The sequence below is a fragment of the Electrophorus electricus genome, chromosome 19, assembly GCF_041902795.1.
Source record: "Electrophorus electricus isolate QZ-2024a chromosome 19, ASM4190279v1, whole genome shotgun sequence".
Classification (NCBI taxonomy): domain Eukaryota; kingdom Metazoa; phylum Chordata; class Actinopteri; order Gymnotiformes; family Gymnotidae; genus Electrophorus; species Electrophorus electricus.
In genome coordinates, this window is record NC_137515.1 from 11175869 (window position 1) to 11201976 (window position 26108).

Genomic DNA, 26108 nt, shown 5'->3' on the forward strand with positions numbered 1-26108 from the left:
AAGGGGGAGATCACTATATTCCTTGTCTATGTTTGCACAATTTTTATTTTTAAAAATCTCTCATAAGATGGACGTTAACACTGATTTCATACTTGCCTGAACCACTTAGCTACATATTACTTGTTGTTAGCTGAACATACGGGTACTTGGTTACTTGTATGCTTTTAAATGTCTTTTTAATTACTTTATGATGCTATAAAACACTTTCTAGTCAATAAACACAAACATTAATAAACTCGGTATGTTTCGTCATGTGATGTTGCTCATTATTTCCCGTGGCGCTTATTGTACTTCCGGAACTGCGTTTTGCGAGTCAGCTGACAGATGTTTGTCGGACCAGTTTACACAGCGTTACAATAGCTTCAAATCACCTAAAGGCAGAGATACCTTAATTTTGCAGCGTGGTACGGCAATCCCTTCTTGCTTGCACAATGAGTGCTGGCACACCCAAATCGCTACCCTCGTCAGGGCAAAAATCTATACAAGAGATCTGCCATCCACTGTCTGCCGAAGAGTCTATCCTTTCACCAAGCCCAGATCTAGGGAATACCATCAGCAGCACTGGAGAGAAGGTTAGCATGTCAACACTTCATAGTCTTGATACTCCTTTGCGTTAGTCGAGTAAATAATGATTTGTCGGTTTCCTTACGATATTTTACACGTAGTAAAGTGTGCATATTGTGAGATTTGTCCACCGAAGACAAGTAATATTTTCGCATTTATACTGACAAGGCGTGCGTCTTTTGTTATTGTCATCACCGACTAGTCGTTGATCTTTGTCCTATTTTAACCTAGTTAGCTTGAGAGAGAGCAATCTGCTGATTTTCAAAATGATGTTGATATACCGCACTGCTGTTATGCAGTGCAGATGTGTAACTGTAATGCACTTTAAAAGCCAAAGTATGATGATGTAACAAAAACGTAATTCGCCAAATCAAACTCCCGTCATTTAAAACATATTTAACATCTGAAAAAATATTAATAAAAATATTTAACATCTGAAAAAATGCACAGTGCTTCTTTATATATATATATATATATATATATATATATATATATATATATATATATATATGAGTTTTATTTGAATTTGAAAGATAAAACTGAGGGTTTGATATTCTGTGGGGGACAAAATCTAAATTCTAATGACAGACTCCTAGGCCTCCTAGGACTTGTTTCAGGGTTAACCCTCTTAGAGCTGCCACCTCTCCTCAACAGTAGAAGTGTGTTCAGCTGGGGAGGTCACGTAGTAAGCTGCTTTTGGAGACCATTGTTGATTGTGCGTAATTGCAACAAAGAAGACGATTCACTTATCAAGTGCCTGGCTTCTGCTACCTAAACTAGCTGTGGCTGAATTGTTGTTAATTTCTAAAATCATCCAGGATTTTTTGGTTTACCATTCAAATACAAAGGATTGCCATTATCTGAAATTACATGAGTTGTCCTAAGGTAATAGTTAGATAGGCTCAGTTTACAAGGCTGTTTTATGAAGGGGGGCCACTTGGAATGTCCTCATTATGCTCTTACCTCAGGCTTTGGTGTCAATGGAAAGGAACTGACTGGCAGTTTTGTAATTTGCATCTCATTTTTTTAAGATTTCTTTTTTAGAAAAAGACTTGTTACTCATTTCCCCTTAGACTGATGTTTTCCAATTTATTCCATTTCCAGGAATACTCTACTATTTAAAAACATTTTTATTTAGTATTCATGTCTTTAAAATGGTTTTAGGGTGTGTTTTTTGTCAATTGCATGGTTTTAGAGTTATAGATGATGAAGAAACTCCCTGGAAATGTTTCCTGTGGAAGTCTGAGAGGTTATTTTTTGTCCCTGGATATAACTTTCAAGCACTTTAAAGGGATTCAAGGACTTCACAAACAGAAATACAGAAAACTCTGGATCCTATATCTGGACCAGTTCTACTCTTGTTGATGATGACTTGTATGCACAGGCAAACAGATATGAAACAAACTGATTTTTTTTCCCCTCAGGAATTATGTTCCCTGTTTGCTTTGTTAGAAAATTAATTGAAGGGAGGGGACACCGTAACCAGCTCAAGGTCCATACATCTGATGGAAATGATCATGGGCTTAAAGATATAATGAGAAGCACTTTTGTGACTGTGAATGTGAGTGAATTTGAGGAATTGTATGTGATACAAAGATGAGGACCATGCACTTAATATTCATTGTGTTCAGTACACGTTAGTGTTCTATAATGTCACTCTTTGTGGTGAGAGTTCTTTTTATGACGAGTCATCCATTGATGGATCACAGGTGACTTATTGTTTAGGCCGAAACATATAAATCTATCTAATATTGCAGTACATCTTCCACCAAATAGGTGTTATAGTAAAATTAGGCTTTAGTGTCTTGCATTACAGCTTTTGCAGATCTGCAACTTGATGGCAGCACTGAGTCCTTAAATGTGTGCTTGTGTTCAGGAAAATGCCACTTTCCTAACAACCGGATTTGAAATGAGGATGTTGGCTAGAGTAATCTCTTTCTTTTGTGAAATCTGCCATGTCTTCATAGCCATCAGCTTTTTCTTTTTGCAAGTGAGATGCAGAAGTGTACACCCTGTACTGATTTGTTCATTGTTATTATCAGTCATCTCAGTCAAGACAATTAAATTAATCATCATGGTCAGAGCTTTAGTGGAATGGAGTTAGGTGAATAATTTTAAGACTGAACATTGTTAAAACAAAGGGATTGGTGGTTGATTTCAGGAAAAGGCAGGTGGGCACTGCTGTCTTGCTGGGAAAAGCTCATCAAAGGCTTTTATTTGTAAGATAGCTTAAGACATTTGGTGTAACTAGGGACTGTGTGCTATACTTTTTCAGAGCTGCGGTACGGTAATACAATGGTGTATGGGAGAGAATGGTTATAGAAGTTGGTGCGTACTGCTTCCAGAATCACTGGTTGTGAACTCCACTATGTTGCCTCTACATCAGTAGAATGGAAAGGAAGGCATAAAAAATTCATAAAAAATTCATACATATAGTTCACATCCAGCACAGTACCTTTGTAAACTGCTCCCTTCTGGTGAAAGGTTCTAAAGCATCTTATGTAGACCATCTTGGTTCTGTAACAGCACTTGCCAGACTGTTAAACTCCTTCTACAGTCTTAACAATGTTATTGTATATTAATGTATTTGATTGTTTTTGTGACTTTTATTAATGTGGTGGTGTTGTTTTTTTGTTTGTTTGGTTTTTTTTTGTTTTTTTTAGTCAATGTGCATCAGATATGTGGATGTTTGTTGGTATTTATGCAGTACTGAAACAAATTCCTCTCAAGTAAACAAAATCACTGACTGAAATGGCAATAAAATACTCAGTTAAAGGAATTAATCCATGAATCAGAGGGCATTAAAAGATTATTTGGTAACATTTTACCTTAAAGTTCTCTTATCTAGCATATATGGATATAATTAACATTAGCAAACCATTAACGTATACACCAATAAGCTATAGTTACTGTTTACTGTATTTTTCAAAGTAATGGAAAGTTATGTACTTTTCCTTTTTTAGGTAACCATCTACAAGATAGTAACTGCCTATTTTTGTCTTCCCTACTATTATCTGTCAAAGTCAGTTCCACACAGCAGAAACTCAATTGTTTATACAAGTTTTACTTTATTAAAACTACTTATGCTTTATTAATGCTGAAGTTCATGGTGGTTAATGTTAGATAATTCTGTAAATAATGTTACTGTAAGGTGTTATACCTACAAGTGCTGTCTGCTCCCACTTCCAGTATGCTGTTCCTTTAATTCTCTGTGGCTGCTTCTGGGGGAAAAAAAACCCATGCAAACCATAGCTTTAGCTCCCTGAGGAGAGGGGAGCAGGGTAGACTGTCCTGTGGTCATACAGCAGTCTTGAGCTTGGACTGGGGGGGTGCATAAGTTGGAGTTCTGATTTATGAACAACTGGTTGGCTGCTTGGTGGAGAACTGGCAAAGCCATCCCAGGGGAGTAACAACAAGACTACCAGAGCACACTGTGCACACTGTGACTGACACACACACGTACACACACACACGCACACCCCTCAAGAAACACCTGCTGTGCACACTGCTCTGCTGTTAACTAGGGAAAGCGAGGAATTTGATTCTCTCTAGAGGCTTGAAATAGCTCAAATGGTTTCTTTCAAACAAGAAACTTGCATGTTTTCTTGACAAGCCATCTTTAAAACCCTCGTAAATCATAGTTTGTGCATCTAGGAAATGTTAAGGAATTTTGTTTTGAACAGTGAACTACCACAGTAGCTGCTATGCCTGCCTACAGTTTATAGTTGTACTTGTTTTCCTGTGGGGATTCTGTGGTTTCTTTGAAACAGGTGTCAAAGTGTCTCATTCCCCTATTTATTTTGATGTATCCAAAGTAAAGGTTGTTTTTGACAGTGGCTTACACTAACAGACTGAATGTGTGCTGCGACTGCATTGGATCCCTATTCACTTGAGTTACAGGTGGCTTTGTTGTCTCAAATTCACGCTATTATTTTTTAACATTGTTAAGACAGAGATCATAGTGAATTACAGTGAATCAAAACACATTTTGCAAATGATCATTTATATTGTGAGCACTCTGGCCTAATAACCTGCTAGAGATATATATTCTGATCATAAAAAACTGTAACTTGGTTAATATTAAGGTAAAGCATGAAAATAACTATTTCCACTGCTGTAAGAATGACCCAGAGAGTACATCCGGTGAACTACAGTGAGCTTGGTGAGAGAATTTAATATTTTTGTAATAGGTTTGTAACTGGATTCCCACCTATTCCATGTTGACAGAGTGATAACGCGGACAATACATATGGTTGAAAGACTTTTATTCCAACTCAAGCACACCGGTTTCAGGTGGAACAAACTTGCCATTTGCTAGAGTTTTGTAAAAGAATGATTAATTTAATTGTCTTACATTGTTCAGGGTGGTCAACTGACTATGTAGCTAACTGCTAAAGGTAATGTGTGTGTGTGTGTGTGTGTGTGTGTGTGTGTGTGTGTGTGTGTGTGTATATATATATATGTATATGTGTGTGCGCGTGCGTGCGCGTACGTGTGTGTATAATGTATGTTTACTGTAATAAGGTAAAGGAAGTTTGAGTCCAAAGAGTATACCTACTTGTTTTTATCCAGGTGTCGTAAAGGTGATGAGTCAAAAGAGTCGTACACATACTTGAGGGGGTTTGTAGATTTTGGTTCATTTTATCGGATCAGGTAATTTTCCAAGTAGAAAGAGGGAGGTCAAAATATTGGTTAATGGCTCTGTGTTTGGATAGGTGTATTTATTTTAATTAGGAAATTTTGAATAACTGGAAAAGGTTTTAAATGATGAGCCTTTATTTTGAACAATAGAAATGAGAGAAACTTAAAATTATTTAAGTACTTGTAATGGTCCGGTCCAAGGGGCAAACACTGTGTATATATAAAGAGCGGGGTATAGGCAAGGGCTGAGGGAGGTAGCATGCTGATAGATTGCCATAACTGGAATGCACATTAAGTTTATTTGGGTTTAATTTTTTTTGTTGACTTTATTTTCTTTCTTTGGTAGTGTTTATTTATTTTAAAAAACATTTATTCCTTGTCTGCTTATGGCATCATGCCCCTGTCACTGGACTTCTGGGAAAATAAATCCCCATCATTTGCATAACTACCCCCTGTGTCACACTATGATTGATCTCCCCCATGCTATCCTGTTACAAGGCGAGAGGTCGTCATTAGTATGTTTCTTTCAAATGCGCAGACACATTTTTAAATAACCATTTTACCCTACCTTAGGACTTGAGTCTGCCCAATGGCAATGCAGTGGACACCTCAAGCCCTGCCTCTTCTTCCTCTTTGCTGAACCGGTTACAGCTTGATGATGACCTGGATGGAGAGACACGTGACCTCTTTGTGACCGTAGACGATCCGAAGAAACATGTGTCCACTATGGAGACGTACATCACTTACAGAGTATCCACAAAGGTTGGCGGGCAAAGGGTCGTGTCAGAAGTTGGGGTTCATTTTGTGATCCACTTATCAAGCTTGGACTTGAGTTTGTCATATTTTCTTGTTTGAACACATTTCAAATGTGTTTTTAATTTTTTTTTATTTTTCCACATTCCATATTTTATATGTGGATTATAAGTTTGTATATGTTAGATATATGTTTTTAATGGTTTGAGTTGGTTAATCAATCTAAAATTTATATTTATATATGAACATATACTAGCATTATTAATATTGTCACTCTCTGAATAGTACATTCTCTCTCTCTCTCTCTCTCTCTCTCTCTCATGATATTTGGTAGGAATGTTGTAGTGTGGTCTCCAAAGCAGGTTCTTGTTTGCCTTTCTTCTCAGTTTCATTAGGATGGTACAATGTGTAGCATTGGAGACAGAAAGTGCCAATTGAAATGGCAGGTGCTTGGCCAACAATAGGAGTTTCCAAAGCTGAGAAACGGTGTGGGCGGGGGTGGTGGACCAGTAATGTGATACAACACAGCAACCAGATAGACTGATAAGACACTAACATGAATTAGAGCTATGCTAAGCCATAAAAGTCAAATATACTGTCGGTAATGAGTGTATTTAGACCTAACAGTTTTGATCACTTTTGAATCATTAGACTCTAAAAAGGCTTTCATTAAGGAATGTTATTTTCTTCCTTTTGTGTTTTTAATTTGAGGAACAACAAATACAGCTACCAATGGGTAATTATATTATGAGTAGGGGTGCATTTATCTTCATGTTATGACTGATTGCAGACTCTAGAGTGATTGGTCTGCGGCTTTGATGGAAATCATGCCATGGTTAATGAATAACTGGCCCATTATGTCTCTGGCACAAATGTTTCATAGAAAGCTCACCGTTATCTGAGAGAGAATCAAGTGGAACACATTCTCATCTATCATTTTCATTCTTTCTCTCTTTGATGCTGTTTTTAATAAATATACATTGGGAAATGTCTTAAGATGACTGTTCAACCTTAATGCTGAAAACCAGATTCACTTGCACACAGATGTCTTCCTAGAGCTCAGTTATGTTAGACACATCATATTGATTCAGAACAAAAAGTGCCAGAAGAAAATGTAATCTCATTTTTATATTGACAGAAAAGGCTTTACAGTGATTGTGTCTTAATTTAAGAGACTCGTCTGTTGTTATTCTGTGATCTGCAGACGACAAGAACAGAATTTGACCTGCCTGAGTACTCTGTGAGGAGGCGTTACCAGGATTTTGATTGGCTGAGGAGCAAACTGGAGGACAGCCAACCAACACACCTTATTCCAGTAGGCACATTCTCAAATTTATACTGCATATGTGTGACTCCAGGGTTGATCAAGTGGGGTTAGGATTAGCCATAATCTATCCATAATCTAACCATAATCTACCGCAGGTGATTTGGCTCAGAAAAAGGCCCAGTATATTGACAAGAAAAAGCATTATAAAATTAATTTAAGATTAATCACAATTAATCCGGAATTTACGAAGTGTTTATGGAACCTATATGAAAACATATATGTGCAGCAGAAAAAAAATCTCTTTCATTGTGTGTTCTTGTTATTCTCTTCAAAGCCCTTACCCGAGAAGTTTGTGATGAAGGGAGTGGTGGATCGTTTTTCAGAGGAGTTTGTCGAGACAAGAAGGAAAGCTCTTGACAAGTTCCTGAAACGGGTAGCTGACCACCCAGTTCTTTCTTTCAATGAGCACTTCAATGTCTTCCTGTCAGCCAAGGTTAGTGCCCTTGACCCTCTGTCAGACTGCTTTGAGCACTGCTACTGCTAGAAAACAGCAGTTCTGGGGCTGAAAGTTGAATTGTGACCATGACCAATATTTTCTGAATCTGTATCTTTAACCTTATAACTTCACGGGCCGTGTGTTTTAGCATATTAATGAAACAAGCGGCTCTGTAGTGAGGGCTACACACAAGAAACTGAAAAGGTGGCCAGTTTGAATCCCAGCATGTGCACCAGTGATTGCTACAGTGTTATCTGTGTAATTATAAATTTGTTGCTACTCAGGGCATATAGGTTGTGTAGTTTGCCACTGCGCCATGATGTGTGTCACTATGTAGGAATACTGCAAGCACTGGTGTGATTTTATTAAACTTACTAATGGACGTCTCATTGCGACAATGTGACTAAAAGCCATGTGTAGTTACTCTTGGAAACATTCCAAAGATTGCAATTAGTGCCAATGGCAGTAATTAAGGCGCGTAATGCTGTGGTACTTTTGAAATATAGCTTTCTGTCAGCTAATGTTCCACAGTGATCCCATTCTCTGGAAGAATGGCTCAACACCGCCCCAGGGCTTTTGTCTCGGAGGTTCTTGTGCTTCTGCCCCTGTCTTGTGCATGTTTGTGCTGTGTAGGATCTGAATAAGAGACAAGGCCTGGCGCTGCTGTCTAAGATGGGGGAGTCCGTGAAATATGTCACGGGCGGTTACAAGCTGAGGGCGCGGCCTATAGAGTTTGCAGCGATGGGCGAGTATTTGGACATCTTCACACAGAAGTTGGGCACCATTGACAGGATAGCACAGAGGATCATCAAAGAGCAGTCAGGTGAAGCCTGCACCGCATGCCTCTCATCTTCTTTTATGGACGATGGAAATTCTGGAATAAAACTCAACACTGAAGTGATTTCCCCCTTCCTGGGTCTCCTCAGAGTACCTGGTAGAGCTGAGGGAGTACAGCCCCGTGTACTCCTCATGGGCCTCCTCCGAGGAAGAGCTGCAGGAGCCACTGGATGGAGTGGCGGCCTGCATGGCTAACTGCTGCAGTGGCCTGGAGGAGCTCACTGAGGAAATGAGTGAGGACTTCCTGCCTGTGCTGCGCGAGTACATCCTCTACGTTGAGTCCATGAAGGTGGGTTGCTGCAAGCCTGCCCCTTGCTGTTTGCGGGGTGTGGCACTAGCGGAAATTTCTCTGTGTAGTCAAGTCAAAGTTTGTATGTCATATGCACAATATGTCCCGGACAGTTGGATATTGAGGCTGAGGTAATTTATTTATATGTATGACACTGTATGACACTTTGTACAATAAAAAGTACACTGTAAAAAATACTGATACAGAATGTATCAGACATATTGATAAGTAAGACTAGTAGTCTATATGACTTCTATGAAAAGAATAGATATGTATATGTGCAGTGATGAAGACAAGATTACTATGGTAGAGCAAAAGAGAGAATCACAACCAAGCAGAGTAGTCTCAATAATAGAATATGAAGAATAAATAATAAACATTTAAGTATATAGTGGCGTTGTATCTGCAGCAATGATATGTAAACAGATCCCACAAAGATGACATTATCTGTTACCTTATGGTGGTTTCTCAAAGATAATAGCAGGGATGGGAATGTTGAAGAGCATTTTAGAGATTTTTTTTTTCATGTGGCTTAAAACACCTTCATAATAATACACTTGTAATTAAATGGATAAATACCCATATTGAAGTACTTAGATATAAGGTCTCTTGCATCAGTTGTGGTTTTTCTTAGTGCCACAGTTTCCCCTAAAGAACTGTCATTGTCATGCTAAGCCTGAAAGGGTCTGATGAGCCATAAGTCCTGTTATGAGCTAGAACTCCTGTTTTCATGGCATTGCCACATATTGCCAAGGCCTGTCAGAGCATCAAACATTTCTAAATGGTTCAGGTCCCTGGGCCTCTGCCGTTTAACCTGCTGGCATCTCTCTGATTAATTTTGCTTCTTGTTGCCTTTGGCATTACATTCTTAATAGAGAGAGAGATGGACAGTGTTCAGTAGGAGGAAAAATTGAAGGTGATGACAGTACAGAAAACCTCTGTGTCACTCCCCTGTGTGACAACCATTTCTGGTTGTTACACAAATCTTATTGACCTTGCATGTAAAATCAGTTTTCAGAGAGGTCATTGTGTAGCTGCTAGTTTTTTCTGTTGGGGTTAGAATGACAATAAGTGGAGACTCAGTATTTCTCCGCTTCTGAGTAGATGCTCTTTTCCAGTCAGTTGGGCCATTGTTCTTCTCTCTGCAGTGCTTGGACAGACAGTTCAGTAAGATGCTATGGGCCAGGATTTATGAGAAGAAATGAGACGCTGTTTTAATAACTTCCATATTGGAGACGTCTCCTGGTGCATGTGCAGTTATTGGAGTGCAGTGGCTAAAAATGAGTCGTGAACCATTGTCAGAAATCAGCTGGTTAAAAGGCACAGTTTTTCACTTTTGACTGTGTTGTTAGTTTCCAATCTGCTGACAACTAGAAGTGGATGGATTCTCCTCAAGTCTTGATTTTTCTCAAGATTTTCACTTTTAGATCTTAGGAAATTTTTGCTTACCACTGCTGCCTTGGCTTGCTCATTAGGGGGCTGTACCTGAATACAAATACATCTGAATTGGATTAGGTTTTAAAAATGGAGTTAGTGTAATGTTTTATTTTATGACTGACTGCTGGCAGGTTGTTTGTAGTGCTTTGCATGATGCTTGAGTAATGCTGTTATTTTACATCCACAGAATGTTTTAAAGAAGCGGGACCAAGTCCAGGCAGAGTATGAGACCAAGCTGGAGGCTGTAGCATTCCGTGAAGACAGGAAGACACCAGTAAGACCTCAACGAAAGAGCAAAATGTATATTAGCTGTTAATAATAAAATTACGTTTGTAGGCACAAACGGTAGGGGGATAACTTACTTTATTTGGAACATCTTAGCTTCCTTATGAGGTGACTCATGGGGATTTATTTATGTCTTTGTGGTGGTTTGATGCCAAAACAAAGGGATATTTGTGGAAGAGTGCAGGATTGGCAGGGCTGCTTACAGTACATAGGTGATGCAGGCTTCCTTTGCGTTTCTGTCTTGCAGGTGCCCACAGATGTGGAGAAGTGCCAGGACAGGGTGGAGTGCTTCAATGCCGACCTGAAGGCTGACTGGGACCGCTGGCAGAACAACAAGCGGCAGGACTTCAGGCAGCTGCTGACCGGCATGGCAGACAAAAACATCCAGTACTACGAGAAGGTGAGGAAAAGTGAGATAGGTAAAAATGTGACCAAGAGGTGCAGAAGGAGAATTGAACAGAAAAAAATGAGGAGGGGGGCGGGAGAGGAAGAAAGAGGGGTCAAGATGGAGGGGGGAAGATGGGGGAGAGAGGGCGAGGGAAAAGGGCGGGGAGTGGCACTGAGAGAGGGAGAGGGGTCGAGGGGGAGAGCGATGGGAGGAGAGGGGAGGGATAAAGAGAGGGGTGAGGGGAAGAGGGAGAGGGGTCGACACGGGGTGAGGGGGGAGAGAGAAAGGGAGAAAGGGCTTGAGAGGGACTGGGTGGGGAGGCAGAGGGGTGGAAGTGAGGGGTGGCGGCGTGTGAGAGGGGTCGAGGTCAATGGGGGGAGGGATGGAGAGGGAGAAGGGTTGGGGGAGAGAGAGAGAGACAGGAAGGAGGGAGGGAGGGAGGGGAGGGGAGTGGGGTCGGGTCGAGAGGGAGGGGGAGAGAAAAGGAGAGCAAGGGAAAGGGAGAAAAAGGAGTAGAGTGGGAGCATGGTCGAAAGAGGGATTGTGGGGGGAAGTGAGTGTGAATGTGTGATGGAACAAGGAGTCCTGGTTTTTACACTGGAACACTTGGAGACTACTCCACAGTGATTTGTAGGTCCAGGTCACGTATGTAAATTGGGAAATGTTGCACATAGTAGGGTTGAGAATCAGGTTTCTTTTTTTACACAGGTGCTGCCTATTCCATTGCCTTGTCCATGGCATCACAAAACATAATCCATCGTGTTTGCATAAATAATGACTCATCAGCAGCCCTCAGATAGACTGGTAGTAGCCCTAAAATTGCTTGGCTAGAATTAGCTGTGGAATTCTCTAACCTTCTAGCTTACTGGCAATGCCATATACTGACACAGCTCTGCAAAATTACAACAAAAAAAAAAACTGCCAAGAGGGAGGCCGGAGGGTAGGCCTGGAAAGTGTATACTGCTGTTATTTAGTATTGCAAAATCAGCAGCTGTGCTGTTTAAGGTCTGCCGATGAGGCGTTCTTGTTATTGGAAAACTGCTAAATGTCAGAAGTTTTTGTCAGCAGTGTTGTGCTTAGATATTAATGGCTCCTTGTGCTGTGTATTGTCCTGCAGTGCCTTGCTGCGTGGGAGTCCCTGATTCCGCTCTTACAGGACAAACAGGAAGCCCGAGCGGATACGAACTGAATCCATGCATGTGTGCCACCTGCTCTTGGGGTCGTGAACTGCGGCCACTGGTTGAGGTCGAGAGGGTGTACCCCACCGGACTGCTGGCTGCTGGGAACCCAGCTGACACAAGGAAGCAGGGGGAAGGGCTACAGAAGGAGCAGGCAGCACTTCCTCGCACGCTGATTTGTAAAGTGTCTTATTTGTGAAACCCTGTCCAAGTACCCCAGTCATACCCTCTGGACCCTGTTTGGCAGCAAGAGATTTTTTGCTCTCTTGTCCCTTGCATATCAAGTCAAACCAGAGGCAGACCACAGAAGGATTCATAAGGATTCCCTGGAAACCCCTGTGGTGTAGAGGAGAAAAAGGGAAGTCAGCAGGGCTAAATTTGTAGTTTTTAAGTAAATGGCTGTTAGCTATGTTTTTGTAAATTCTGCTTGTCCCTAGCACGACTCCTTTTAAGGGTGCTGTATTCGTGGTGGTGTTTGTTTGTTTGTTTGTTTTTTAATTTAATTTAATTTTTTTAATTTGCCTTCAGACCACGGAAAGATGGTTCAAGGACCGTCCACACGCCTCTGACCAAAGACATAGAGGAAGTTGAAGTTCTTTCTTTGTTTGTATGTTTGTGTTAGTTTTGAGAACACTATGGATCTGGTACTAGGAAATAGCATCAGAAGTAGCCACCACATTTAAGTTCATAATTTATGTACTGGTTGTTAAATCTGAATGAAGGATTTCTTCCAAGCTCTACATGACCTCATTAAATATTTATGTTGAAATATAATTACTCAATTATTTTGAGTTGTTCCGATGAGGTCTGTAGTTGTTTACCACCATGGGGGTGGGTGGGGGGAGTCTAATCCAGTGTCCTGGGTTGAGGTTTGCATGTTCAAAAATATGACTACACCCAGGTGGTGATGTTTTTAATTAAAGGTTGAAAAGTGGCTGCTATGAAAGTTAAATGGATTTAAACAAGTGAGTGCATTTACAATCCCATCTGATAAGTATAATGACTCAGCACTTGGTGGGATCAGCTGTAGTTCTGTAGTTTACATTATTTTATACTAAGCATTTAGACAGTATTAATACTAATGATGCTTAAAGGCTTTGGCCTAATCCGGATTTAGAAACTGGGTTTTCTGACAGATCAGAATGTTTCCAATGTTTTCTCAGTGGATGTTCCAAAGAGTTGTTCTCTGAGCTCTGAGAGGAGGCAAGTGTGAGTTATGGTGAATGCAATCAGGAGGAAATGTACGCACTCCATTTAACCCTGATGTCTATCTTCATGGGGAACTTGCAGAGATCCACTTGATACTAATTTGTGGAAATGTTCACTGTTGCTTCTTGAGTACACAAATTATACACCCTCCACAAAGAATCACAAGTGAATTCTGAATTATGTTTGAAAGCCTAAACAGACTGCTGCCTTATCAAAAAGCAACCATTATGAATGAAAGAACTGCAGAACTTTAAAAAGGGAAACTGCATCTAGAGTCAGAGCAGAGTCACTCAACATGGCCCTTCATAATGGGTCATGGTGTATGGGTATTTACTTCTACCTGGCAAAGTACAACCTGATTTTATACATTTGGTTTAGCTTGTTGTTTTAAAGATGTTAATTTGTCCATGGTGGGAGGAAATTCATTTGAGTTTGGTAATAAAGTCAGCTCTACAATGTGACTCTCAATGGACTGATTTTGAGTTACTCTGGTTTTGTTGATCTGTTGACTGTTGATCTGTTTTGACACAGCGAATCTATACAAGCCTAACTGTCTCAAGGACCCCCCTCCATCCATTCTGTTCCACACTATATATGAGTTTCCAGTTAGCTACTTGTATTTATCAGAACTTTGCTCACAGTACGCTGCTGTGTCGCCCTTCAGATCCCACTGGTTCCTAGAATCTCATGACTGGGAGCTGGTTGTGGCTATGTTCTGGCCTGCTCTTATGCCAAGCTAAAAAGGCTTCACTGTCCAGTTGCATGTTCTTAAGTAGACCACTATAATGGGTGCTGTATTTTCTGTGCATGTTCCTTGAAAAAGCCTCTCATCAACTTGGTTGTCAGAACTCAACTGCAAAGTGCAGTGGAGATCAAATAATGAGACTGTCGTCACATCAGTGTTTTCTTCAGTTGTCTTTGCCTTCATTATATAATAAGAACAAGTTAAGAGACCTTACACCCATTGTAAATGGCATTAAAATGGCTCCAGAATGCTTTAGTCTGTAGCAAGTTAGCTGCTGGCAGAGAAATAAAATATGGATGGGTTAGAGGTTCCTTAGAGCTTTGACCTTTACGTTAATATTGTTACAGCCAGTTGTTGCCATTTTGCTGTATATAAACGGTAGGATTTAGGCTGAGCTATTTGGTTCTGCTTTAGCATTAAAAGGCAAGCTATGCTTATATGATCTATCCAAGAGGTATGTAGAGCTCTCATGCCATCTGCTGGATAATTTGGTCTTGTTTCTTTTAGTTCCATTTAGTTATTCTTCACCTGTGTTTATTGTTTCTGTACGTGTTTACAGCTCTTAACCAATATCACTTTTTGTGTTTAGGAGATTCAAACCTTTCAGAATATAGTATGACACCTTTAATGCATAACTAATTTGTTCAGTGCAAAACAGAACAGTGATATTTGATAGACACTCTATGTTCACTTGTGTCAAAACCTTTCATCTTATTCTGTCTCTGTAAATGTCAAGTAGTGCATTTATTAATATAATTAAGGCAGCTACACTATACAACATTGCCATTTTTGTGAAATAAGGATTTTTAAGATTGTGTGTGTGTGTGTGGGGGGGGGGGGGCTGCAGGAATGCATACAGTGTAGCCTAAAATATAGTGCATGTATCAAGACTGCATTTACCAATATGGAAGGTGGCAATGGCATAAACTTACAAATGGACTTGCAGAAACTGAACAAAGAAACTGGAATAATGACCATTTGTCATTAATTTTTCATAAGCAACCATGTGTTAAAAAACCAAGTGCTGTTCTTTTTATTTTATTGTTTTAGAAGCTCCACTCTTACCATGATTGCTATGGAAAGCATCGTTCACTTACAGACTGGGTATGTTAAGGTCCACATGTAGCATTTTGGGATGAATGAAACTTCACAAAGGGGGAAATTAAACTGCATTGTACAAACTTCTTTTTTGTGTGTGACTGAGCAGAGACCTCCAAACCAACGGGTCATACGGGAAAGGTTGACTGTGGGACTACATCTTTTGTATTATGAATCCAAATTATAGACCCCACAAAAAGTTTTTCTTCCTAAGACCCCTTAATTTCCCTTTGTGTGTTGTTTACTTTAATATTGATGTAAATCTTGATGTTAAAAAAAAATAGCTTGTATGATGATGTTTTCATGCTTAAATCTTTAATAGATTTAAATATTGAACCAATTAAAAAGGATTGATGCCTGTTCTGGTAGTATGATTTCATACTTCATTTTTAAAAATTCATACAAAACAGGTACATTTCAGTGCAATCTAACTTTTGATTCGCATCTAGTACATTTTCAGTATAAATTGTGCAATGTAAATACATATACATAAAGACTTAATTTCAAATTCCTTGTGTTCTACATATATACACTGATCAGCTATAACACTAAAACCACTATTGTGTATGTCCCAGAGTGCCACCTAAACAGCCCTAATCCATTGAGGCATGGACTTCACACGACCTCTGCAGGTGTCCTGTAGTATCTTGTACTAAGATGTTGCCTTCCTCCTATCTTCCCATACTGCATCTCTTCCCTAGGGAAGCAATGCACATGCATCCAGCAGTTCACATGATGTAAAAGAAAATGTGATTCATCAGACCAGGCTATCTTCTTCCTTTGCTCTGTGGGTGAGTACTGATATTCATGTCCCCATTATAGGTGCTTTCAGCAGTGGACGGGTAAGCATGGGTATTCTGACCAGTCTGCAGCTACACAGTCCCATGCACAGCGAGTTGAGATGTACTGTGTGTACTAACACCTTTCTATCATAGCCAATGTGAACTTTTCAGCAAGTCCTGCTACTGTAACTCTTATGTGAGACTGGAGCAGGCATGCTAGCCTTCACTCCCCCACACACATCAGTGAGACTTGAGCGCCCATGACTTTGTCGCTGGTTCACTGGTCGTCCTTCCTTGGATTGCTTTTGATAAGTAGTAACTAATAGTGTACTGGGAACACCCCATGAGACCTGCTGTTTTGTCTCCTAGGACATAGTTTGGTCAAAGTTGTTCAGAACCTCCTTTTAACCTGCTGCCAAATCATCAACTGACTGTTTACTTGATGCTTAATATACTCTATCCTCCTTTACAGGTGCTGTAAACTGTAACAAGATCATCAGTTGCATTCGCTTCACTTGTCAATGGTTTTAATGTATATACAGATATACCCCCATATACAAGATAAAATAAGCACAAGAGAAAAAGGTCTCTGTATTGGAAGGCACAATCTGAATACCACAATACTCAACAGAATTGCCTCTTTGTATATTTCCATACACAGTGGATATAAATAAGAATTACACCAGGTATACAACCAGACAGATAAAACAAAGTTTGACTCAAGGAAAAAAAGAGTCACAAATAACAATAATAAAAAAACAAAAATAAATGAGAACTAATGCAGCAAAATTGCCAGTAAACTGAAATTGTGTGTGAAACATGGTAGGCTGCACCTGTTCAGAACATTCCAAGAAGCAGATATTTTTGTTTTCACATTTCAAAGCTTAATGACAGGACAGAGCTTTGTTTTCTTCTGTTTTTCATTGTGGTAGTTTGAAGTATCAATTTCCTTCAATTCTTTCATAGTTATCTTGCCTCGCAGTACGACTTCCAACAATGCTTCAAAAGGACAAAAAACAACATATTTTAATGAAAACAATAAAGTCTAAATACTTCAGAAATAGATATTTTGGAATTATATGTAGGAAATTCTACTGCTACTGCTGTTACTACTACTACTACTACTACTACAACAAATAACAATAATAATTAATCTGAAAAGATGACTCATCTTACCTGATGGGTATCAGAGACAGGAAGGTGATAATACTAGACAAGGTAAACACAAAGCCAGGAAAGCTGTCCAGTGTGGCCTGGTAGATCTTGGTATACATAGGTGTGGAAGCTAAACTAGCCAGTCTGAAGGACAACTGGAGAAGGATAAAAGTCATTCCTGTTGACATTGAAAAACAGTACTGAGTATTGAAATGGTGAAGCCATGGTCAACAGCACCACTTGGTTTTCAAGGAAGGCCATTTCTAAATGTATTTATCCCTTCCTCACTCCCCTTTTCTTCTGGAATAGACAGTTCCTGAGATGGTATTGCTCTTCTTTTTGCTAGAGATCCCATTCTGTTAGGACAAACTGGCCCTGCTGATGCATATGAAATCTGGCCAAATAGTTAAATAAAGAAATCATAGTGCTATTACAACCACACTAAAATGGCTAGCTGCTGGTTTGACTGGATCACCTAATCATATTAACTAGCAACAACCAAGAAAAAAAAAACATCAGCAACAGCTAAAACTAACATTTATCAAAAGATGGTTTTGTTCAAAGTTGTTAAAGGTCATACTTCATTACCTCATATCTTAATTGCATGTCTTAGTGGTACTTCACAAAACTAGACAAAACTGATCAGCTCCAACTTTAGATGAAATGAGCAATACAAAGTGATACAAGAGAGAATAGTAGTAGTGGTGCAGAAGAAATATATGTAATTTTCCTTACCATTGAGGATTTTAATGCTAATTCAACTTTAAGTATTTAACAGCAAAGGTTTTTCAACTAAAGGCTTTTTGAGTGTAGGGATGGTGTATTAGTCAGAGCTAATTTTGGTTGACTGAGCTGAATGTAAGCAAGTGAGTGAATGAGTTACCAGCTGAGCTTCATAAAGTGCTTCATATCTAAAAAAACTAGAAGAGACATTACTCAAAGCAGCTTCAGACAACTCTACTCATTTACCTTCACCCAGCAGCAGAATGTATACTTCTGCCAATCACACACTCTCATGGTCTAAGGCATTTTTGTGGCAGTTCTGCAATGACTATACCTATGCATTATGGAATGTGACATTTTACACTACTGCATTCATGAACCTCTTTGAAAATAAATGTAAAATTTCTCCAATTCTTATAAATGAATCTACACCATTCTTAATCAGTTAATTTCTGAGGAGTATAACCATTTAAAAAAATCTGACAGAACCACAAGTGTTTTTTTTTTTTTTTTTTTTTTTTTAAATAATTGGAATTGGTAAACCAATTGGGTCTCCACATCTTTCAGTTACATCTCATTTGGCACTCTGCCCTGAGGCCCTTTTTTTTGGGGGGGGGGGGGGGGGGGTCTTCTCCCCAGTAATAGAGGTAAAAAAAAAAGGAAGTTCCAGAATGACACATGCACCTGGGTGATTAGCATGTCTACTATGAGTCTTCACACCAACAGTCCAGAAGGGAAGTAGTTCACTGCCCCATTTCTCAAAACAGCAAGGTTTTTCTCTCTTCATTTGGTTCCCTCCCTCACATGCACTGATGTATGTGTTCACTTCTTCATTTCTCTCCCCTACCTGAGTACCCTTATCAGTAAATTATTTTGGACATCTGATAATCTATAAACATTTTTGAGTTTAATCAAAGGCAGCAATAAAATGCACCATTTTAAACAGTCCTTTACTGCAAGGAATGAAAGGATGTAGTTTTGGGACAGAGAGTTCACATACCCTCTGAGAAAAAGGTGATACAAGAAGTATGTGGGTCCATGGTGAGCTGTATCTTACCATATGATGTTCCTCGAACCTGCTTGGACAGCAGAGAGCGAATCGTAGGCATGGGGATCAGGGCAAACAAAGTGAGGGAACGAGCTGCCAAAAAGAAAATAAATCAGTTATAAACAAATGGAACACACTGTGCTATGTGGCATTCATCTATTTTTTAAAGACTAAATGATCACTTCGATCTGAATTCACACATTCCTTATGCAAACAGAGCTGCCAGCTTCTTTATCTACATCACACTCAAATGCTTATTGGCTTCCCTATCTCAGTTCCACATTTGGAGATATGTTGCCTGGTTATGGACTCGATATGCAGGCTGCCCTTTTATCTTTAAACGAAGGGCTACGTTTTAAGCAGTGTCAACTTTTATACTGAAGCTTGTTTTGCTTTTCTTGTCGGATGTCTGTGAATGTTTTTTATCTTCGTACTGTAAATCACATCTGAGTAAAACCAGTTACACAAACATACACTGCTCAGTGCCAATATGAGATTTGAAAATACAGACAAATGATTGATAATATGTGTAAATGCAAATTTTACACAGTTCAGTAAGCATGTTATAATATTCATTAACCTACCTAAAAAGTACATGGCAGTGGTTGTTACAAACGTCATGAAGTAGATTCCCGACATGAATGAGGCCATTCCTATCATTATCATGCTGGCGTCACTTAGCGCAAGCTTTGTGAATAACTTCACGCCAAGGAAGCTCGTGATAAAAATAAGCGAGCCGGCGGCGTTCCCGTAGCCCACTTCTGTCGCACTCCAGTGTAAAGGTTCTTTTAGCACATAAATAGAGAGAATTTCTATTCCACCGCCAACGGCAACGTCATACAATATCCCACTCGCGAACAGAAGCACAATGTTAGTCATATCACGGGCATCACGATGTATTATGCCAGCGTATTCTCGATGCTCTGGCCGATCTGCGGACGCTGTCAAGTAGGTTATCTGTAGAACAAATGTTGAGTACAAGAGGCAGAAGAAGTAAAGCGCTACACTCATTCCAGCTAACAATACTCCTTGTTTAAGCCCAACTGTGTAAAGTTGGAACAGGTGACCCGACGCCAAACTGCCGAGGAATCCTGCGAATCCATATACCAGTTCCATGCGCATAATACGCAGAGACCGAGCCTCCTCATTCGTACTAACAGACACGAGAGCCATCACACCTGCCCAGTAAGACGAGAAGCCTCCGCATAATCCATGGATCACTGGTGCCGCATACATCACTTCTATCCGCCACTCGAGTAGTATCACAAACAAAAGTAATGCTCGAGACAAAAAGTAACCGAATAGAGGCACAACTATTGGTATTTTTCTGTAACCCTTATCTCCGTACCGAGCCAAAATCAGTGCAGGTACAATTGGTACAAATTTTATCAACATGTTAAAAGTCATGTAGAAGTTAGTGATGTTGTTCTGTTCGTCTTGGTCCGTATAATTTGTAGAATTTTCGCTTCGTTGTTTCACTACCATTTGCAGACCGGTGTCAAAGAAAGAACTGGCTACCTGACCACAAAAAATAATCGGCTCAATGTGCTTACGCAGGGATCGCAAAGCAGGCATTGTCTAATTAGCTGGATCTGAGGAAATTCAGAACAAAGAAGACAGAAAAGCCCAGCAGCGTTACAGAGTAACCTTCCGATTTTATAAACGCTTCCTCATTTTTGCCGAAAACTTTATAAACGTCACTCCCACGAAGAGCATCGTGCGCCTTCGCCACGAAGTAACTCAGCTACACCTCTCGGTGAGATCCTAAATCTGAATGACAACGTAGTCTAATAATTTCCGTGTTTTAACTTTCGTACGGCATTCAGGCAATCGCCCAGGCCAATCAGCTGGGTAAAGTGGATATTTAGCTATGGGGAAGTTTCAGTTAAATTATTTCTTGATTACTCACGACTCCTACGGAGACTGAGTCAGCAGTGGAGCTTATCGACTTGTGAGAGGTTTTTTTTAGCACTATTTCAGCCGACTTAGTTGGGATTGTAAAGTGTTTATTTTTGCTTGTTTGCTTGAACAACATGTCTGTCCTCGTCTAAGGGAAAAGATGAAAAAATAACCCACTGAAAAATTAAAAATAATAAAACTGTATAATGTAAAGAATAATTCTGAGGGAAGCTCAGAATTCAATGGAGCAGGCTATCCTTTGAGATGTCGGGCACAAACTCTTGCGTATTTTCTAACAGGAAATTTAATTTCTTCTCAGTAAAGTTGAACTGAATAATGTCAATCTTCTTATTATGCTTCAGATTTTACACAAATTTGGGAAAGAAGGGTCTTGACATCGCTTTCTGAAGTCTGGGCGAGAAAAGGTAAATCACACCAGGCTCTGCTGTTGCATTTCGCCTTAATGCATACAGAAACAAAGCCAGGCCCCTTAAGCATGAGACATGCACCTGCAATTTCAAAGCTGTACATGTAAAGTACATTCGAAATGGCAGTTGTACCATAGCTTGTGCTATAAATTCTGGAATTCCATATTAACTGAGAAGCATTAAATGAAGGTACACAGCTCATCATAGAACAAATGAAAGAAGCAGTTGTGTATTTTTCTTTTAATGAGAAAATAATTATATGTATAAGTGTGAGCCATACAATTACTCAATTACTATAAAACAACATAAGCAGAATATATTAACATACAGTGAGTGGTTAACATATTAACAAGGGTTTAAAAAAAAGGAAAAATATGAGCGCATCACTGCCATTTCCAAATTGCTTTGGTATTTCCCACAGTTAGCAAGGTGTTAATCTGTGGCTTCGAAATTTGAAGAACATCTTTGCAAACAGGGTTTTAACTTTGCATTGAAAACAAATTAGACTGTCAGGTACTGCACACTCCATCACATTTTGGTGTGTGTTATTCTGTATGGACAAGTGCTGGATGTGCTATTTTTAGCTCTAGACTGAGGTGTACATTTAATTATTTCACTGGTTACTAATTTTCTACAGTTTTGACTATATCTAGCTCTACTGACAGATTTCATTTTGATGTAGAGATTTTCATCTAACAAAAATATCATAGGTTATAAAAAAGGAAAGGTAAGTAATTACTAATCTGTTGTACTATTGTTGGAACCCATGAAATCAACTGTGCAATCAAAATTTCCTGCTAGGAATTTTATATATTTTACCACTTATCTGCCCCTTTATGGCTTCCTCCGATCTTACCAGTGCCATATTCTATTATATTACACCTTCTTAAATTGTTTTCATAAATTAGCCTTGTGTCATAATAAGGTAAAGATTATCATTTTTAGAGAATTCTGACACTCTGGAAGAACATTCTTTGGAAAAAACAATTTGACATCTAGTGTCATAATACTAAACCACTCAGAACTGCAATGAACATACTGAAAGCTTGAATGACATTGCATTATATGTGTTTTTCTGTATGTAAAGTAGAAATACTTGATTGTTCAAAACTTCGCAAATATATATGGCCATTTATTAGCACACAGACAAGCTCCGTCCACCTCTTTTAACTTCATATATTTCTTGAATTCTAAAAGTTGCTTACTAAGGACATGTCCCTAAAAAAGTTACACAAACATGTGCACGCATGCACATACAAATACACACACCCACACATGCAGGGACACATGCAAGCACACATAAAAAAATGAAGTACAGACTATTACTTGCATAAATGCACATACATGGTATTAAAATGTCAGCATCCATAAAACTATTTCCCCCATTTGTAGACACACTGCAAATAGTTCACTGCACACATAAAAATATTTCCCCCAATACAATATTCAAAATATTTGTCTACTAACCAAGTCATATAACACATCAAATAATCTGAATACAAATCTTGTCCCATATCAGAAATAACTGATGTTCATTGCTTAATCTGTTTTGTCAGTTTTGACCTCTACAATAAGAATATTACTGCACACTCGCTCAATTTAAAATTCCACAAACATGTCATTATAACCATACTGTAATGATCCATTAAATAAATTCAGTAAATTCCTGCAAAATCATCTTTTTCATATAGGTGTTGAACACCAAATGAAAAACATCTGAAAACCCATAACCATTGAATCAACAATGTCACTTTAGTACAAATTTTTGTCCTGTCTTTTGTCCTGTCTTTTTTTTTCTTTTTTTTTTTGCATCATACGGCACAGCCTTAAAGAAGAGGGTAAGTTTGTCTTTTGCCATTCTAATCCAGAAAGTACAAGCACTTATACAAGGACATGTCCATTAAATACTTTAAAGTTACAAATGATATGCAAATAAAAAACTGAAAGATAATTTCTGATTGTCTAAAAGACATAACCTTCAGAGCTAAGATCATTAGTTTCATTGTTTGTGGGCTGAAAAAGGCCTCAGGTCAAAGGCAAAACCAGAATTATAGGAGGAGCTTCCAAACATTTGCCCAAGGACACTGCAGTTTCCCACTTTGGGTTTGTTATTGAAGGCATGTCCACTACTGATTTGAAAGAGTACCAGATCTAACTCTTGCTTCACATTGCTGTTGTTTGCCAGTGATTTGAATGACATAAACAAAATAATATACAAGCAGCAAGTTCATTCCCACTTTTCAGCCATTCATTTGTGTATAATTATCCACAAAGCCCCTATATAATAATTAAACAATGTTATTTCACTGTATTGGATTTATACATTCTAATCAAATCACTTAAATTGATGTCAATACACAGTACAAAGAAAAACAGACAATATATCTCAATAATAAAATGTTTACTTATTAAAGACTTTAAATTTATGAGAGGATTGACTGAACTGCTTGAAGTTCAAGTGTTTTAAAGTAATGAATCCATCTATCATTGGCGCATTGTGTTGCAAACTAGTGCTGACTACCCCACGTGTCTTAACGTTTGCTTATATAAAACCAAGATACAGCACGATAACTGTAAGAAAAACAACAGCAACAACAAACTAAACACCAATCACTGGTAGTGCTGCTAATTTACACAAGCTAAAAATAACTTTCAAAACCTTGCAACACCCTTAAAATCTTACAACACCCTTATCTGTTGCGCTCTCCTTATAATATGCTCCCTGAAATGCTCAACATAACAGTAAAATTATACACGATAGCCAAGTTTTAAAGTATTAAAGGACAACAATGCAAAATGACATTAGCTTTAGGCAGTGTCATAGGTTTGATTTAAACTTTGGGAGGACATGGCTCACACCACCCAACCTAAGGCATTATATGAGTAGTGTGTGAGCAGGAATAATTGGGGGGGATATCCCCCGCCCCCAAACCACGCCTATGGCTTTAGGGATAAATGCACATATCAGTCATATATCAATTGATTTCAAACAGATTGAAACACTGCAAGCCGTTTTCAAGTACTTCTGCAGGTAGCCAGTGTCATAGCCTGCTAGCCATCACAGGCCTGCTAGCCATCACCGGCTGCATTGACCTGCAGCCTTTTTTTCTCTACCTGCCTCCTTTCGTCAGTGAAGAATGGACTAGTTGCTGAAGAGCAGCTTTTAGAAAGGCCGTTTCCTAAACTGTCTGCAATATACCAATGCTTCTGTGCTGTACTGTGATATTTTATTGGCTGAAAACCATTGTGCATTTCAATAACCTGTTCATTATTGCCTGATATTCCACATGGTCTTTAAAAAGTACTTCTCAAAGTATCCCAGCCAAGGATTCTGTTCCCTACCTTCATGTTTCATTTCTCAATAGAGTTCTTACTGCGTTCTTTATTTCTATCCAATATGCAAATTATGTACAGAGCATATTTGAACCGCATTGCAAAGTCCAATACTCATAGGAAATGCCATCACATTCAAACATCAAACAATTGGTTGATATGGAACTAATCCCTAGTACAATTTTTCACAGCAAATTCTATTTCCTCACTTCTAAATCAAGGGCTGCAGTCTAAATGAAAATGTCAATTTCACTTAATTATCTCAATGTATCAGACTTATTTTGTCTTTATCTGTCACATCTTCACACCCCAAATTCTTATTTAAAATACATTAAATTCCACAAACAACATGGATCACGTGGAAATGCCAATTCAGTGTCCATTCATGAAATCAACACCCAACAGTAAAAAATGGAAATAATTCCAAAAATCACTATAACCTTGGTCTTCACACATTTCCCAACATACTGCAGCCATCCATTATGGAAAAAACAGGGTTGAAAGTTAGGAAAGAACGGAAAGCACTGTAGGATTTGGATATCTGATGCAAACTATTGTTGCATAAGTTCTCAGTGAGAAAGCTATTCCTTAGGTTCTACTGTATGACCACACCGTCTTTGGCTCTGTTGAGTGGGAGAAGCTCTAGTGCGGTGCCTTGACTCTGTAAATTGCTCCTGTGGTATAAATTCAGAATAGATACTCATGGTTCTCTTTTCTCTCAGGGTCTGTTCTCTTTTCTTCTTGCTCCTTCTCTTTTCTTTATTCTTCCTCCTCCTCATCTTCCTCCTGGTTAGCATAGATTCCTGCTTCCCATCGCAGAGCCATGTTGCTCTTTCTGCGGGTGACCCGTGTTGCCTCCAGAACCTGTCCCAATGCAGGCAGAGAGCTAGCGTTAGAGAGTGGCAGTGGGAGTGACTCTGTACTACTGTACAGCAAGCTGTTTAAATTTAGGACTTCTGAGCAAAGATGACATCTGGCTATGCTTTGTTAAAGTGCCTTATCAAAATCAACAGTAGTTTATCTATATGAAATGATACAATACCCAAAATTGTATAAGACCTTTTCTACCTTCTCTATAGAATTGTTTGCTTGTCCCTGGTTTAGTACAGGTCATGCATAGACTAGCCATGTTGCATTATAGCTCCAGGTCAGCAGCTTCAGTCCTTTGTGATTTTGTCATCGTAGTTACAATCTCAGGAACACAATATATATTATTCCAATGAACTGAAATGTTCAATTCAACCTACAATATACCTAATTCATGGTTATTCTGTACATCCCCCACAAGAACACAAGGATACAAATAAAACAAGTTTCTGTTTTCACTGCATCCTTCATGAATATAGAGCCTTTATAATGTTGCTGAATTGTTACATACTGAAGAATGGCAAACATGGTGTGCATGAGACTGGACATTTTATGTTCATTATTGTGAGTCAATGATATGGGGTGGGGTGGGGTGGGGGCGGCAGGGGTACAGGTGTGGATGTTTTATGGAATGGGTGGGAAAGGGCCAGGGCAGGTGTCAGGTTTGGGTGGACTTAGGGTTAAGA

The 26108-nt window shown here is 39.1% G+C and overlaps 3 protein-coding genes across 12 annotated transcripts in view; 1 reads left to right on the forward strand and 2 right to left on the reverse strand.

Annotated features, from left to right (window-relative positions):
• The first annotated feature begins 309 nt into the window (after window positions 1-309).
• snx30 (sorting nexin family member 30) lies at window positions 310-15555 on the forward strand. 3 transcript variants are annotated; one of them, XR_014118634.1, is made up of 9 exons: window positions 310-572; window positions 5779-5967; window positions 7163-7273; window positions 7560-7718; window positions 8355-8544; window positions 8648-8847; window positions 10472-10584; window positions 10817-10969; window positions 12075-15555. XR_014118634.1 is itself a non-coding variant. In XM_027010362.3 (9 exons), the coding sequence occupies exons 1-9, from the start codon at window positions 432-434 to the stop codon at window positions 12144-12146; spliced, it is 1302 nt and encodes a 433-aa protein (XP_026866163.1). In that variant the 5' UTR covers window positions 310-431; the 3' UTR covers window positions 12147-15555. The 3 variants fall into 3 exon arrangements, 2 of the variants coding, with proteins under 2 accessions (XP_026866163.1, XP_081558428.1); XM_027010362.3 differs by having other exon boundaries at window positions 10472-10558; XM_081702302.1 differs by lacking the exon at window positions 5779-5967 and having other exon boundaries at window positions 10472-10558.
• A 1194-nt stretch (window positions 15556-16749) lies between these two features.
• Window positions 16750-20759, reverse strand: slc46a2 (solute carrier family 46 member 2). Of its 2 annotated transcripts, none has more exons than XR_014118635.1 (4): window positions 19480-20759; window positions 18905-18988; window positions 17146-17279; window positions 16750-16968 (listed from the first exon to the last, which is right to left on the reverse strand). XR_014118635.1 is itself a non-coding variant. In XM_027010363.3 (4 exons), exons 1-4 carry the CDS (start codon window positions 20468-20470, stop codon window positions 16911-16913), a joined length of 1290 nt encoding a protein of 429 aa, XP_026866164.2. In that variant the 5' UTR covers window positions 20471-20747; the 3' UTR covers window positions 16750-16910. The 2 variants fall into 2 exon arrangements, 1 of the variants encoding a protein (XP_026866164.2); XM_027010363.3 differs by having other exon boundaries at window positions 17146-17302; window positions 19480-20747.
• Window positions 20760-21447: 688 nt separating this feature from the next.
• The window catches only part of palm2akap2 (PALM2 and AKAP2 fusion), a 67339-nt gene continuing 62678 nt past the window's right edge, over window positions 21448-26108 (reverse strand). For all 7 annotated transcript variants that reach the window (XM_081702299.1, XM_081702298.1, XM_027010345.3 and 4 more), the window contains one exon: window positions 21448-25419. In XM_081702299.1, the coding sequence (XP_081558425.1) occupies window positions 25315-25419 (105 nt within the window). In that variant the 3' untranslated portion in view covers window positions 21448-25314. The remainder of the gene's footprint in view (window positions 25420-26108) is intronic.